We start from the raw sequence: 17,408 nt of genomic DNA, 5'->3' as shown, positions 1-17,408 counted from the left end.
GTCATCGGCAAATTTAAATACGGTATTGGAGCTGTGCTGATCAAGATTGTGACAGAGATGTTTTTGATAATCTGAACTAACTGGGGTCTGCAAGTGAGGAACTCGAAAATCTAATTGCACAAGGAGATATTGAGGTCTTGAACCTTATTGATTAGTTTTGAGGGGATGACAATATTGAATGCCGAGCTATAGTTGATAAAGAGCATCCTGATGAATGCACCTTTGCTGTCCAGGTGTTCCAGGGTTGAGTGATGAGCCAATGAGCTGGTAGGCAGATTGGAGCAGATCAAATTTCTTCAAAATCTTTCATAGATTTTGAAGTCTTGTTATGCTTGAAATTTCTTACGCATTGAAATAAAAAAATGTTGGAGAGCCTTTCAAAAACTATATTAAATGTAATTTTGATTGTGCATAATAATGCACAAGAACATAGGCTGGTTATAGTATCAAAGCATTACATTGTATTTTTATCATCTGAGATAAAGACACTAAGCATTCATGTAAAGAAATATGAAAGATTAAAAATAGGCACTTATTAATTTTGGTGTTTATCTTTTATTGTTTTGGGGTGATGAAAATTTATATACAATGATAATTTGCTGTTAATATCTGTTTTGTTTACGTATTGTGTATAGTTGGTGAACAAACTATAGTTCGGAGCTTTCCTATTGCATCAATGACAAAGGAGAAAAAGATAAGCATACAAAATCAGCTGCAGCAAAATATGCAAGAGGGATTACAGATTCGATCATCAACTTTTCAGGTCAATTTTATTCACAGATTTTGCTTCAGACTAATTAACATTATATTTGTGGAAAGTACTGCAAATTTATGTTATACGAATAGACTAGAATCAACACAGCTAGATAAATGTTGTTGTGTACTGTTACAGATAATTAAAGTAGCCTTTGATGAAGAAGTGAACTCAGAGATGGTGGAAATCTTTAAGAAACACATAATGAAGTTTCGATATCCACAATCAATCTTCAGCACTTTTGCCTTTGCAGCAGGTCAAAATGCACCACAGATAATTTTGCCAAAACAAAAGGAAAAAAACACTTCGTTTCGGTAAGTGTGAAAAGGTGGATGATTATGAGGCCAGTTAGTTGTAAACAGTTACAATGATTTTTCTGTTCACAATATGGCTTTAATAATAGGGGGGTGGTCACTTTGCTCTTCCAAACTTTGCAATAGGTTCTGTATTACTATGCTTCTACAAACTGTAGTTGGAAGCAATAGTAATTTAAAACAAATCAGAATGTGAAAATTGGGGTGATTGCCTAGTAACCAAAAAATATACATACATGTATAAGCGCTATGTTACTGATACTTAGTATACTTCAGTTTAGTTTTGCCAAAGTTCTTTTAAAAAATGCATATCTTTTACAAGCTGCAGTGATAAATACAAACTCCATTTCCAGAAAAGTTGGGATATTTTCCAAAATGCGTGTTGGGGAGGCAGCATTAAGAAGAGGGACGCCTCACGTCTTAATAAACTGGTAAGGAAGGCGGGCTCTGTCGTGGGCAAAGTACTGGAGAGTATAACATCGGTAGCTGAGCGAAGGGCGCTGAGTAGGCTACGGTCAATTATGGAAAACCCTGAACATCCTCTACATAGCACCATCCAGAGACAGAGAAGCAGTTTCAGCGACAGGTTGCTATCGATGCAATGCTCCTCAGACAGGATGAAGAGGTCAATACTCCCCAATGCCATTAGGCTTTACAATTCAACCGCCAGGAGTAAGATATGTTAAAGTGCCGGGGTTGATTGTATTTAATGTATTTAAGTAAACTACTTAAGAACTTTTTAAAAGCTATTATTAATGCTTTTTGAGAGAGTGATTTAGATGCATATCATATTTTTACTGAGTTAAGTATTGTATGTAATTAGTTTTGCTACAACAAGTGTATGGGACATTGGAAAAAATGTTGAATTTCCCCATGGGGATGAATAAAGTATCTATCTATCTATCTAAAAACAAAAAACTGTGATATATTAATTCACGTGAACCTTTATTTAACTGATAAAAATACAAAGAAAAGATTTTCAATAGTTTTACTGACCAACTTAATTGTATTTTGTAAATATACACAAATTTAGAATTTGATGGCTGCAACGCACTCAACAAAAGTTGGGACAGAGGCATGTTTACCATTGTGTTACATAGCAGGTGAGGTATCATGACTGGGTATAAAAGTAGCGTCCATCAAAGGCTCAGTCTTCGCAAGCAAGGATGGGTCGTGGCTCACCCCTTTGTGCCAAAATTTGTGAGAGAATTGTTAGTCAGTTCAAAAGGAACATTTCCCAACGCAAGATTGCAGAGAATTTAGGTCTTTCAACATCTACAGTACGTAATGTGAAAAGATTCAGAGAATTCAGAGACATCTCAGTGTGTAAAGGGCAAGGTAGGAAACCACTGTTGAATGCGCGTGATCTTCGAGCCCTCAGGCAGCACTGCCTAAGAGACCGTCATGCTGCTGTGACAATTATAGCCACCTGGGCTCGGGAGTATTTCGGAAAACCATTGTCACTTAACACAGTCCGTCGCTGCATCCAGAAATGCAACTTGAAACTGTATTATGCAAGGAGGAAGCCATACATCAACTCTATGCAGAAACGCCGGCGAGTTCTCTGGGCCCGAGCTCATCTCAGATGGACCGAAAGACTGGAACCATGTGCTGTGGTCAGATGAGTCCACATTTCAGCTAGTTTTCGGAAAAAACGGGCGTTGAGTTCTCCGTGCCAAAGGTGAGAATGACCATCCTGATTGTTATCAGCGAAAGGTGCAAAAGCCAGCATCTGTGATGGTATGGGGGTGCATCAGTGCCCACGGCATGGGTGAGTTGCATGTATGTGAAGGTACCATTGACTCTGAGGTGTATATTAGGATTTTAGAGAGACCTATGTTGCCATCAAGGCAACGTCTCTTCCCGGGACGTCCATGCTTATTTCAGCAGGACAATGCCAGACCACATTCTGCACAGGCTACAACAACGTGGCTTTGTAGACACAGAGTGCGTGTGCTTGACTGGCCTGCTGCCAGTCCAGATCTATCTCTTATTGAAAATATATGGCACATCATGAAGAGGAGAATCAGACAACGGAGACCACGGACTGTTGAGCAGCTGAAGTCTTATATCAAGGAAGAATGGACAAAATTTCCAATTGCAAATCTACTACAATTAGTATCCTCAGTTCCAAAATGATTAAAAAGTGTTATTAAAAGGAAAGGTGATGTAACACAATGGTAAACATGCCTCTGTCCCAACTTTTGTTGTGTGTGTTGCAGCCATCAAATTCTAAATTTGTGTATATTTACAAAATACAATTAAGTTGGTCAGTAAAACTATTGAAAATCTTTTCTTTTACTTTTGTCAGTTAAATAAAGGTTCACATGAATTAACATATCACAGATTTTTGTTTTTATTGCATTTTGGAAACTATCCCAACTTTTCTGGAAGTGGGGTTTGTAATTGGGGAAGTTTTAATATTCCTTCAAAATAATTATGAATTGCTAGTATAACATTTGAGCACTGACAAATTTCAGGAACATTTTGGAAAATGCCACTGACTCCTTGTAAAAGGATTTGAATGAAGAGTAAAGCAACTGTTTAGAACCTAGAAATTGCAGGAAAGTAAATAAGGGGATAAAAAGAGAACAGAAAAGGATACATTGTAGCTGGAGAGACCATTGTTGCTTGTAGCAAATGCATTGAAGAGCTGATAATAGTAATCAATGTGGTTCTTTCATTCAAAGTTATGTAATCCTGAGAGTTTGATAGCAAATATTGAAAGCTAGAAAGGTCTATTAACTTACTATGATCTGATTTGATAGTTCTTAAAAGACTAAGAAAGCTTATTTTCCTGCGAACCTTTGTTTTTCTTAGCATCCTATCCAGAATGGTAATAACTATGAAAACAGTTAGAAAACTTACACTTTTTAAAATTTGGGTCTTTTTTTTTAAACCTTCGTTATATAAGTTACTATATGTGCACTTTACTTTGTAACACAGATTTGCTCTCAAATGGTGATAAGGCAAAGAAATAAATGGTAATCAATTTGCTTCAAATCAAACTGTGCCTTTGAATTGTGTTGCTGGTTAGGCTTTTTCTCAAGGGTGCATAGATGTGAATCTGGCATCGGTATATCAGAATGGGGTAAGGACAATTTCCATTCCTAAAAGACACCAGCAATGAGTCTTTTGAATTATTTGATAATTCCCAATTATGATAATAGGTTAACCCTGGGCAACAAACAAGTTGCTGCTTTTTACGGACATCCTTATGTCAATTCTTTCCATAAGTCAGAAAATACACAAGAATACTCAGTAAGGTAGCGATACTTCTACAGTATAGTAATGGATGACATGACAAGCATGCAAGCCGGATAAGAAAAATCTATTAGTAAAAATGAAGAGGGAGAGAGGAAACTAGTTATGCTATTCATAGGAACAAATGTATGTATGAACGTCGGATTTTTAAATTTAATAACACTATAGGAGCTCATTTGTATGTAAAAATATTCATTATTTATTCATTCTTAATCAGAAAGGGCTGCATTGATAGTATTTTTAGAATTCTGGAATATAATTTTAAAATTATCTGCTTTGAATGCATATATCTAGATTATTAATATATACCTCTGGACCTCTGTTCTAATAATTTAACTCCTGTGCTTTCATATTCCCAAGTTCATACGTCAGTGGGAAGTGTTGCTTGTCGGAGAAAAGGCTGTGACTCAATCTTCTGTCTTAACGGGATAAATATGGCACCAAGCTGTTGCATGTCCTTTTTAAAAGAAGATCTAAAATTGTTTGAGGTCAACAGTAATTAGGACAAAAATTGCTTCTGCTTAATCATCAACTGCCTTATCCATATAATGTAGATAGTCTGCGTTCTTTTTATTATTACAGTGTATAATATCCAAAATTGGACATTTCTTATCAAAGTTTTCTAAAAATAATTTGTTTCCATTCTGAATTCAAAATCTGCACTTTAAAATGTATTTATTGACATTTCTGGGATTTATTACTAGCACACTATCCAAGAATATTGTAAGAAGTGCAAAGAAGGCTGGAAAAATGACCATAGGTCGTCAGTCTACAGTGAAAAAGAAACCAATGGTTTTGGCAATAGATGAAAGAGGTAATCGATCAGGCTGGAATGAGGAAGATGATGTTTCAGGTAAAATGACGTTTACTAAAATCTGCATAGATATCAAAGTAGTTATTTGAGGAATAATAAAAATTTTAAGTTTTATGCTGTTTTTGTCACAGCTAGTTACCCAGTATGTTGACAACTTAGTAGCAATATAAGAGAATTGTATTCTGTGACATTCCATTGCAATTTTTGACCATGTGTTCAGATTATTGGAATGGGACCTCTAATCAGCCATCCTCAAGCTGGATATTAATCACAATGCAAAGCTAACCTTCCATTGTATTACATTCCCTCCATCAACTCTCTCTCTCTTTCCATTGTTGTACTGATTATATATGAAAAGAATATATAATTAAGAGTATAATTCATTGAGATTAATGACAGAGGATGAGATTGGTAGTTTTGCTTCATGATGCCCAGATGTCAATGTGAATGCATGTACACTAGCTTGGAGCTGGTAATGTCACGCAGCCTTTCCACTACCCCACAGCAAGCAGGATTCCTCCACACAAATTTGATTGATATATTTTTTTCAAGGAATGTACTATTTGAGGCAAGGATTAGCTTGTCCATTTTCCAGCATTTCAAATGGTTGTGATGAAGGATTTTAAAATCAATTTACAACCAGCATTTAAATGCTCTATTTACTTTCATGTCCACTTTTCACTTTTGAACAGGCATTACAAAATACTATTGAATGTTAACTGAATATTTGAATGTAATGAAAATACCTTAAAATGCTAAACTTCAAAGATGCTTTAAGTCTTCATTTTTGATTCTAATTGCATGCAAAAAATTGAAATGAGGAAGATGCTTGCAGACCATTCTAGGAAAAAAAAGGATAAATGCCATTATTATCTGCACAACTGTTTTAAAAAAATATTAACCAACTCTATGGTAAATATATTGTGATCATCACATTGTTATTAATATTGTTTGTATTATCACATTTTGTAGCTTCAGATGATGGCGAACTTCCCACAAGCAGCACTTTGAAAGCTTCAGAAAAGTCAACCATGGAACAATTAGTAGAACGAGCATGTTTTCGGGACTACCAACGCTTGGGTCTCGGAACTATTGGTGCAGGCTCATCTCGGTCAAAGACAGAACACTTCAGGATAACTGCTGCCAATAGAATGTATTTACTGTGCAGAAGGTTTGTATATTAATGTTTATCTTTTCGTTAACTAGTAAGTAGGTTAATCATGTTACTCATCAGAATGATGGTAGTAAACTGATAATGTTCAGTGGAGTGGTCACTAAGTGTATGTTCATGGTCTTCTGTCACTGCAGCACATCTACTGAGAGGTTCGACGTGTTGTGTATTCAGAGATGCTCTTCTGCGTACAACTGTTCTAATATTTCGTTATTTGAGTTACTGTCATTTCCTGTCAGCGTTAATTAGTGTAGCCAATTTCCTCTGACATTTCTCATCACTAAGGCATTTTGACTCACAGAACTGCCGCTCACTGGATGCTTTTTGTTTTGTGCATCATTCTCTGTAAACTCTAGAGATTGTTGTGCATAAATATCCCAGGAGATCAGCAGTTTTTGAGATACTCAAATCACCCAGTCTGGCACCAACAATTATTCCACAATCAAAGTCACTTTGATCAAACTTCTTCCCCATTCTGATGTTTGGTCTGAAAAACAATTGAGTACCTTCACCATGTCTGTATGCTTTTATGCATTTAGTTGCTGCCACATGAATGACTGATTAGATACATGCATTAACAAGCAGGTGTACCTAATAAAGTGGCCAGTAGGTGTATTTAAATAGAAGCCACAGCACTCAAGTTAATGAAGCAGCTGGTAGTAACAAAACAGGCTGATTCATCTGGCTTTGAGATGTGCACAGAGACAATTTATGAAAGCTGATTTATGATCTATGGTTTTATAAATTAATAATTGATGCAAAATAATTATTTATAGTTTATAATATTTCCATTCCTATTTTCTTGATTTGACAATACATTTTGAATTATTTTAAGGTTGTAGTGGTTTTAAAAGCATATGGTACTTTATGTGTTGGAATTGTAACTAATCTGTGTGGAGGCATGGACAAAAGACATTTCTCTTCCTCCTGGATTTGTGCCTCTGTTTATTGCCCATTTACCTCTCTGTGGAGGCAGAAGAGAAAATGACAGGTTATAAGTGAAAGAAGATAAGCTCTTGACAAACAAGCTCTTCTCAGATTTCCAGCCAGATACGGGAACCGATTACAACCAATGTATGATGCCTGGGTCTAGTCTGATATTTATACCCCTGTATTCTGTCCATCCTGATTGGTTACTCCTCATCCATTCAGGTTTCTGATCTCCCACCTTGTTTACATTCAAACTTCAGTTCTTACTTAGAGCGAGACCTTTGCCTTTGTTAAAATTCTTTTCCTCCAGTTTTATTTTATTTCAATGGCTTCCTTTAGCAGGCAATCCCAAAAGCCATTGGCACAGCACAGTAGTTTTGTGCCATCGAACTCAATCCTATGGCTGTTCCAAATGTAGTGTCCTGCTACCTCCGATTTCTCTGGGGAACCCAACAGATACGTCTCCTGTGCTCCTTGATGCGGGTTTCCACTGTGTATCCAGTCTGGCCAATATATGCTGCTGTGCATTCACAGGGAATCCTGTAAATGCCAGCCAACCTGAGTCCCAGGTCATCTTTGACCCGCAGAAGCTGTGAATTGAGTTTCATTACGGGTTTGTGGATGGTATTAATCTGGTATTCCTTCAGGATCCTGGTGATCCTTCCAGAAACCCTAGAAATACAGGGAAGACAGGAGGTAGCGACGAGTTCCTCCTCATTGTTAGGTTTCCTGGGTTTTTTTGTCAGCCCTTTTAGGGGTCGATTGATATCCTTCACCTTGTAGCGGTTCTGTAGGAATGTCATGCATAATCATCTTATTTCCTCAGGGAGACTCTCCGGGTCTGAAATAGTTTTTGCACTGTTGAATTAGTAAGAACCACTCTTGTTGGGAGGCATGATGGTGGCTGTTATTGTTGAGTTCCTGATGAAGAGTCTCGGCCCGATATATTGGTTGTATTCTTTTCCATAGATGCTTCCTGGCCTGCTGAGTTACTCCAGCATTTTCTGTGTGTTACTATCTTGAAAAATGCTTAAAAATTTATGGGAAAATTTGTGTAAATTATGGTTGTTTAAGTCAGTCTTTCAAAACCCTGAGAGCCCCTGTAACTGCTGTTTCATACTTCCACTCAAGATAGTGTGTTTAATTATTAATTGATAGTAACATAGGTCAGGTTTCTTCAGGTCTGACATTGTTTGACAACTTCCATCACCTTAGTCACCACAAATTAGAAAATGGACAATAACTTAAAACAAATAATGTTAAGATGTTTTCTTGGGTACTTCTTTTATTGCAAGAGATTGAATGACACAGGTGATCCTTTTTAGATTTCTATCATCTATCAGTTGTATCAGAAGATCTTGGGCTAGGACAGGTGAGGCTGAAAAGCAAGCAACCAAGCCATCTCTAGCAGATACCAGGTGAAAAACAAAGTAGGGAATAAGAAATTATGGAATAAGAAAGCATGAGGCTTGGGAATCAAAACAGGAATTGAGTTAGAGAATTAGTGAGATAAGAAAATAACTATTAGAGCTGATGGAAAATAAAATAATTTCTATTATGTCTTTGTATCTATTTTGTGATACCTTTCAAATCTTGATACATCCACAGTCAATTAAGTATTCTTGAAATAGTTGCTGCTGTTATTTAGGCAAACATAAGCATCCACCATAGTCAACAAAGTAAATGACAAAATTATTTTTGGTTTATATTGGTTGTAAGAAGATGCCCTCACATTCAGAGTCAGAAAGTTAGGACATCCTTCTGTCAAAGACAAGCTAATAAAAATATTTCACACTTAACATTTTTAAATGATTATTTGATACTTGTAGCATGTATCTTTGCAGGTGGTATCACATAGAAACAAATCAAGTAGCTATATCTTTACCTGTTAAAAGTTTTGTGTATCTTGTGTCCATTAGAGTAAACTGTATTTTTGTTTTTAAACACTAAGATAGGAATAATGTTTCTCAGCAAGTGTACCTCAACTTATATAATATTCCTATTTTGTACAGCTGTTTGATTAATTTTGAGGGCTAGTTTTTGTAATATATGGAGTGAATTCAGATTTGCTATATGTTCTTTATGGGTAGTGCCAACAATGTATTGGTGCTTACTAATGTTGATTTTATGAACACATCTTTTTCCTCCATCTCACTGGAGTCAAGTCCACTTTACAGGATGTCCAACTAATAAAAAACAAATTTATTCTTCACTTACACACAGCAATCCATTGGAACAGTGCTTCAAAATTCAAAAGTAAATTTATTATCAAAGTACATATGTCACCATTAACAACCCTGAGATTCATTTTCCTGCTAGCATACTCAGTAAATCTATAGACTAATAACCATAATACAATCGATGAAAGATTGCCCAAATTGGGCCTTCAACCAGAGTGCAGAAGACAACAAACTGTGCAAATACAAAAAGTAAGAAATAATAATCATAACTGAGCAATAAATATCGAGAACATGCAATGAGGAGTCTTTAAAAGTGAGTCCATTGGTTGTGGGAACATTTCAACGATGGGGAAAATGAAGCTATCCCCTTTCGTTCAAAAGCCCGAGGGCTGAGAGGTGGTAACTGTTACTGAACCTGGTGGTGTGAGTCATGAGGCTCCTGTACCTCCTTCCTGATGGCAGCAGGAGAGAAAAGAGCACGTCCTGGGTAGTGGAGAACCCTGGTGATGGATGCTGCTTTCCTGCGACAGCATTTCATGTAAATGTGCTCAATGATATGGAGGGCTTTACCTGTGATGGACTGGGACACATCCACTACTTTTTGTAGGATTTTTCTGTTCAATGACGTTTCTGTTTCCATACCAGACTGTGACGTAGCCAGTGAATATACTCTCCACTACACATCTATAGAAGTTTGTCGAAGTTTTAGATGTCATGTCGATTCTCCGTAAACAACTAAGGAAGTAGAGGCACTGCCGTGCTTTCTTCGTAATTGCACTTACATGCTAATCCCAGGACAGGTCTGCCGAAATAATAGCACCAAGAAATTTAAAGCTGCCTACCCTCTCCAACTCTAATTCTCTGATGAGGACTAACTTATGGACCTCTCGTTTCCTTCTCCTGAAATCAATAATCAGCTCCTTGGTCTTGCTGATATTGAGTAAGAGGTTGTTGTTATGGTATCACTCAGCCAGATTGTCAATCTCCCTTCTACATGCTGATTCGTCACCACTTTTTATTTGGCCTATGACAGTGTCGTCAGCAAACTTGAATATGGCATTGGACATGTGCTGAGCCAAACAGTCAAATGTTTGGAAGCTCTATAGTGATTCCAATGCTCTGAAAATTTTAGCCATTGAAGGAGATCATTCTCCCATTTTATACGTGTGGATTGTAAATAGAAATGTTTCATTTCAAGTTCAGGTTCAAGTTTAATTGTCATTCAACTATACACATGTATACAGCTAAACAAAACATTGTTCCTCTGGGGCCAAGATGCAAAACAAAGTGCATTCAGAAACACACTGCACATATAGTTATGATCACACATATAGTCACAAAATAATAGTTCCCGAGTGGCATGGTCTGAAGATTTTGCATTTATTGTTCCAGGCATACATACCCAAGGTATAAATACCATGAAAGTTAACTTTTTGCTAATCCTTGCTCTCTGGACTTCAACCTGCAAGTAAAGAAAATAGACACTTCTTATTTACTATAGCTAAGCTCAGCATGAACTTGTATAGCTCAGTTGTCTCCCCTCTGCTCCACAAACAGCCACAGTCTATTCAGTCTTTCCTTTTATAGTTAAAAATCTCCAGTCCTGACAACAGCCTCGTTTATCTCTCCTACACCATTTTTAGTGCAGTCATATCTCTCCAATAATATAGTGACCAGAACAGTACACAGTGCTCAAATTCTGGCCTATCAATCCCTGCTTACAATTCCAATGCATCATTTCATTCTGTGTCACAGCCAGTAAAAGAAAGTAAACTCGATATATTTTTAGCAGCCTGCCATATTATTTTTAAGGTTCTGTAGACGTGCCCTCCCATGGTCTCATTGAACCTCTATGTTGCTCATCTTTCTTCCTTTAGGCATATGCCCAACTGAGCAGCTTGTCTTTATCCTTCCGAATTTGAGAGATTGTCAACTCGTAGACAATTTTATCACGTTGAGGGTCTTTTGCTTTCTTTTTGCATTGTTTATCCAAATCCTTTTGAATCTCCTCCTCAAATTGTGACTGATCTGTCATAAAATAGCTAGTTTTGGTTCACTTTTACTAAGCTAGTTCTCAGGGTATGAAAATTGCCCTTTCCCCATTTTAGAAACCATATACATAGTTGTGTAGTTTAACTAAATTACAGTTACTTCAACTACTTTCCCACTGAATTTCCTGCTCCCCTTCCAGCTTCATTTCTTGAAACTAAGTCCAGAATTATATTGCCTCATTTTTTATAGTTGCATGCTAGCTGAAAATGTTCTCCTGAATGGAATTTGGGATTTCTGGTCCCATTATACCTTTTGCATTGGCAGTTTTACAAGATCATATTTGCAGTTATTAAGTTGAAAACTCTCCAACCTATCTTGCCTTTGCAGCAGAATCAAGCTCACTGTAATTTTGGTCTTTATGCTGTAGTGACTTGAAACTTTTACCTCACCATGACTGGAAGCCAACTCCAGCTCATCATCAACACTTTCATACAATAAAAAGGGCATTACAATAGCATCCTCAAAACAAGTCCTCTACCAGACTGCTTCTGTTGTATTACATTGCCCTTCAACAATAAAGTTCAACATCAAGACCTTGGAAAACAGGTTCCCCATATTTCAAGAGTCACATCTCTATGAAGCATTGTCTATTGAAAGCTCTGGGTCTACCACTGACCCCTGCCATCCTGTGTATGTCTGAGACATCCATTAGCTACAGAAAGGACATGGAGAAACTACAAATGTTATCTCTGAAAAATCCTTTTGGAAAAGGAGGTGAACAGATGTTAACAATCTCTTCCAGAGCAACGTTCCTAGTATTAGGATACTAACTGCATTTAAATAGCTCTAAAGAGCAGCAGCATATACCCATATAACTCGAGACACACTTTCCGGAGCTCTATCATGGCAAGAGATGGACAAAGACGGACAAGTATTCACTAACATCCCTGCCAACATGTTGAAAACCTTGGCCCTGTCTAAAATAGGGCGAAGATTTTGGTATGGCATTGAAAACCACAAGAATCAGAGTGCTCTCTGCTGTAGACCTATAGACATTTGCAGGAGTCTCTGAACTACAAAATTTCATAAAACTCCTAATGAAGCAAAGTATTAACATGCCTTCTTCATGATTGCATCAAAGTGTTGGGCACAGGACAGATCCTCAAAGATAATGAGACCCAGTAACCTAAAAGCTACTCACCCTTTCTACTGCTGAGACTTCAACGAGGAGTATTGCTTGTTCTCCCAACCCTAACCCCTTTCCCCTCCCCCTCCCACTCCTGAAGTCCACAGTCAATTCCTTGGTTTGCTGATGATGTGCAAAGTTGTTGTTGCAGTGCTCCCCAGGCAGCCAATCCATCTGACTCCTGAATGTCACCTCATTGCCATCTGAGACTTTACCAACAGTAGTGTCATAGTCATGAGTGTAGGGAGTAGAACAGTGCACTAAGCATACATCCTTGAGTTGAGCCTGTGTTGATTGCCAGTGAGGAGGAGATGTTTTCACTGATCTTTACTAAATGTTGTTTCCTGAAAAGGAAATCAATAGTCCACATTCAGACGAATGTATAGAGGCTTAGGTTTAAGAAGCTTGTATATTTTGTTATCTGGCTGCTCCCAAGTAGAGTGGAGAGCCAGTGAGATTGTGTCCTCTGTAGACAAGTACGGCACAAGATGATTTGCAATATGTACGAGTCCTTTCTCAGGCACAGGTTTTCATTACCCAGCAAGCTACACCTTCAGTGCCTACCCTCTGGATGACCTGACATTAGCCTCTGCCCAGGTATCACGGGTGTGCTTGGGTGCTCCAGGGATTCACATAGATGTAGTGTTATTCTCCTTTTCAAAGCATGAATAAAAGGTGTTGAACCCATCTGGGATGGAAGCTTCACTGCCATTATGTTTTTACCTTTCACCTTACAGTAAGAAATGGCATGCAAACCCTGCCACAGCTGTTATGCATCCTATAGTCTCTAATTTCGCACGAATTACCTTTTCACTCTCATGTTGTCCTTACAAAAGACTGGTAGAGTTCTGGATTTGTGGTTTTGAACACCACAAATCTAACCCTGAATTTCCTGGTTCATCTAGCACTTCTGTTTTAAGAAAACTTCTCATTATTATATGTGTTCAGGATTTCATTATGAAGGTTCTCCATTTGTTTGCCTCCCTTTTGCACAAAAGCCAATGGGCACAAAGCAGTGAACTCAATGTGCAAAGCACATTTGAGATTACTTGTGGGGAATATAACTGCTATAAGCCTGTCTAAATTGAGACCTTGCAGAAAGTGCAACTTCTGCCAAAGCTAGTTTAACTTACCTGCTCCAGCCCCGAGTGTCTCTGATCTCTCCCTCTCTCTCCCTCCCCCACTCTTCCTCACTCTCCCTCTCTTTCACTCTCTCTCACTCTCTCTCTCTCCCTCACTCTCTCTCACTCAATCACTCACTCACTCACATTCCCTCCCAATGCTAGAGGCCAGATTTGCTTGTTTCTGCCTCAGACTGCACAAGCTGTACTAGTAACATTCCTGGTTTAGAGCATTGAATTGCAATACACCAAAGTATGATTATTTGGGGAGTAAAATAGATGACTCACTCACCTGTTTATGCTCCTGTGGTATTTATATGGTTGGTTCAGTTGAGTTTCTAGTTGAAAACTTAATTTCAAGAAAAGATTTGAAATTTCAGAAGTGTATAAAAATACTTGGTTTTGTCAAATATGCTTTCTGACGTATGCAGATTTCTACATGTAAAAAGCATTATTTACCCTGTTGGTCTTCCCTTCAATTCACTGTAATTTATTTAAGTTAATCCTAACTTAATTAAGGGCATTGTTAGACATACAGGAATACTTCAAAAACTGTATGAGCCTTGAATGCAATTTTATAAAGAGTTATTTGTAGAACCTTGCAGGGGAGTTATTAGATAGACATTATTGGAAGAGTTTGACCAGTACTGCGGGTAATTCTGGAGCGTTAATCTACATCACTACCTCTAGGATATTATCCGAGACTATCAGTGATCTTAAATTTTTTTTTATGTGGGGTTGTCACAGCTCAAACTATAATTCTACTGAATGACAGAAAACAGATGCTAACAGAATAGAATTTTATTTATTTGTGACAGGTTGTCTCCAGACAAATCCAAATTTATTATTTTCTCTCACTCTTTCTTCATATTTAATATATTTATCTTGTTAAAAAAAGTATATTACTTTCTTGTCACAACTGCTTTCTGGTGAAGTGTTTTTTTTCCAACTCTTCCCTAACAGATTTTTTCTAACTTCTTGCTATTGCTTTTGTAATTGTAATTTAAATTGACAAAGTATTGTTTTGCAAGCAAGAAGAAATAATTTCCCCCTATTTCATCTGTTTAAAACCTATCATATTTGTTGAAATACCTGCCTCAGAATATTCAGTGTCAGTAATTCTCACATCACAGATCTTTCCTCATATCTGTCCGTTTCTGGCATCATCTTAGTGTATGTGCATTATGTGCTTGCTACAACCCCATCACCAATGGTTTATAGATTTGATTTCTTTCATTTTCACCCCATATATAGGTCCCAAAATCACTTTATTTTAAATGACTTTACCTACTACAACATGTTTATCAGAAAAATTTGTAATAGAAACCAAAGCTTTTAAATCGAGCAGTTCTCTTCAGGGTAAAAATGATATTGGTTCAGGATCCTATCGTATGTAATCATTTTCACAATGCTTTGTATTGATTACAATACGAAGCATTGTGAAAATGATTACATACAGAACCATTGTATTGATTGAGATACAGCAAGGAGTAGGCACTTCCTGCCCTTCAAGCCATGATACCTGCACTACAGTTCAGCATTCAAACCAGAATTTCCTCTGGACTTGACAGGGGAGACCTCGGCCTGCACACCACCTTGTGTAGCTAGATCCTAGACTTCCTATCGGATCGCCGACAGGTGGTAAGGATGGGCTCCCTCACCTCTGACCCTCAATACAGGTATCACCCAGGGTTGTGTCCTGCCTCACACAGTTCCAATCTGCTGATCAAATTCGCAGATGACATGACTTTGATTGTCCTTATTTCTAACGAAAATGAGACAGTCTGCAGAGGAGAGGTTGATACCCTGACACAATGGTGTCAGGATAACAACCTCTCCCTGCATGTACACAAAACAAAAGAGCTGATTGTGGATTGCAGGAGGAATGGAGACAGGCTCAGCCCAATCAACATCAATGGGTCTGCAGTTGAGAGGGTGAGTAGTTTCAAGTTCCTCGATATACACATCACCGATGATCTCACCTGAACTGTACACACTGGCTTTTTGGCAAAAAAATGCACAACAGCATCTCTTTCACCTCAGGTGACTGAAGGAGTTCAGCACAGGCCCCCAAATCCTCAGACCTTCTACAGGGGCACCATTGAGAGCATCCTGACTGGCTCTATCACTGCCTGGTATGGGCACTGTACCAACCTTGATCACTGGACACTATAGTGAGTGGTACGGACAGCCTAGTGTATCTGTGGAGGTGAACTTCCCTCCATTGAGGACATTTACAGCAACAGGTGCAGAAAGAAGGCCTGGAGGATCATCGGGGACATCAGTCACCCTGACCATAAACTCTTTTAGCTGCTTCCGTGTAGTAAATTCTACTGTAGCATTGCAGCCAAGATAACAGGCTATTGGAGAGCTTCTTTCTTCAAGCCATTAGACTTTTAAATTCACATCTCTGTACATTACAACGCAAAGACTTTTACTCCCTCAGGTGTGGGGTGGATGTAATGTTTAAATAAGTTCTAATTCTAATTCAATCCCCCGATTTAATCCTCGCCTAATCACAGGACAATTTATAATGACCAGTTAACCTCTTGAACTTTGGACTGTGGGAGGAAACTGGAGCAGCCGAAGGAGACCCACACACTCATGGCAAGAACATACAAACTCCTTACAGGCAGCAGCGGGAATTTAACCCAGGTCACCTGTATTGTAAAGCTTTGTGCTAACCACTACACTACCATGCCACTCCATTGTATATCCAATGGAGGTGTAGCAGAGTTGAAGCCTGATTTTATATTGTAATGGTAGAAATGTTACATGGATAGAAAAGGTTTTAGAAAGTTAAAGATTAAACACTGGAAAATAGGACTAGCTTGCATGGCCATTTTAAGACTGTAACATATAGGAGCCAATGAGGCTATTTGGCCCATCAAGTTTGCTCCACCATTCCATCATGGCTGATTTATTTTCCCTGTCAACCCCATTCTCTTGCCTTTTCTTGTAACCTTTGACACCTTAGTTAATCAAGAACCTATCAACTTCTGCCTTAAATATACCCAATGACTTGACCAGTACAACAGTATGTGAAGAAGAATTTCACAGATTCACCATCCTCTGGATAAAAAATCTTTTCTCATCTCTATTCTGAGGCAGTTCCCTCTGTGGTTAAACTCCCCCACTATAGGAAACATCTTAAACATCTTCTCCACATCCACCCTGTCTAGGCTTTTCAATATTTGATAGATTTCAATTAGATTCCCCCCCCCCCCCCCCCGCCATTCTTCTTTACTCCACTGAATACAGGCCCAGAGCCAACAAACACTCCTTAATCCTTTCGTTAAGCCTTTCACTCCAGCATCATTCTCATGAACATCCTCTGGGACCCTCTCCAAGGCCAGCACATCTTTTCTCAGACAATGGTCCCAAAACTGCTCACAGTAGTCCAAGTGCTGTCTGACCAATGTCTTATAAAGTCTCAGCATTACAAACTGACATTTGTATTCTAGTCCTCTCGAAATTAATGCTGACATTACATTTGCCTTCCTTACCACCATCTTAACCTGTAAGTTAACTTTTAGGGAATCCTGCATGAAGATTCCCAAGTCCCTTTGTACCACAGATTTTTGATTTTTTTGTATCCATTTAGAAAATAGTCCTCGCCTTTATTCCTTCTGTGAAAGTGCATGATTATGCACACCACAACACTATATTCCATCTGCCACTA

At 38.1% G+C, this 17,408-nt stretch overlaps 1 protein-coding gene across 3 annotated transcripts in view; it reads left to right on the top strand.

Annotated features, from left to right (window-relative positions):
- sbf2 (SET binding factor 2) overlaps positions 1–17,408 on the top strand; it is a 521,046-nt gene that overhangs the window by 415,270 nt on the left and 88,368 nt on the right. For all 3 annotated transcript variants that reach the window (XM_073049581.1, XM_073049580.1, XM_073049579.1), the window contains 4 exons: positions 636–763; positions 893–1,068; positions 5,037–5,185; positions 6,119–6,317. In XM_073049581.1, coding sequence (XP_072905682.1) covers positions 636–763; positions 893–1,068; positions 5,037–5,185; positions 6,119–6,317 — 652 coding nt within the window. The remainder of the gene's footprint in view (positions 1–635; positions 764–892; positions 1,069–5,036; positions 5,186–6,118; positions 6,318–17,408) is intronic.

Source organism: Hemitrygon akajei, chromosome 6 (assembly GCF_048418815.1).
Source record: "Hemitrygon akajei chromosome 6, sHemAka1.3, whole genome shotgun sequence".
NCBI classification, from domain to species: Eukaryota; Metazoa; Chordata; class Chondrichthyes; order Myliobatiformes; family Dasyatidae; genus Hemitrygon; species Hemitrygon akajei.
The sequence above is the reverse complement of the archived record's forward strand: the minus strand, read 5'-3'. Positions and strand labels throughout refer to the sequence as shown.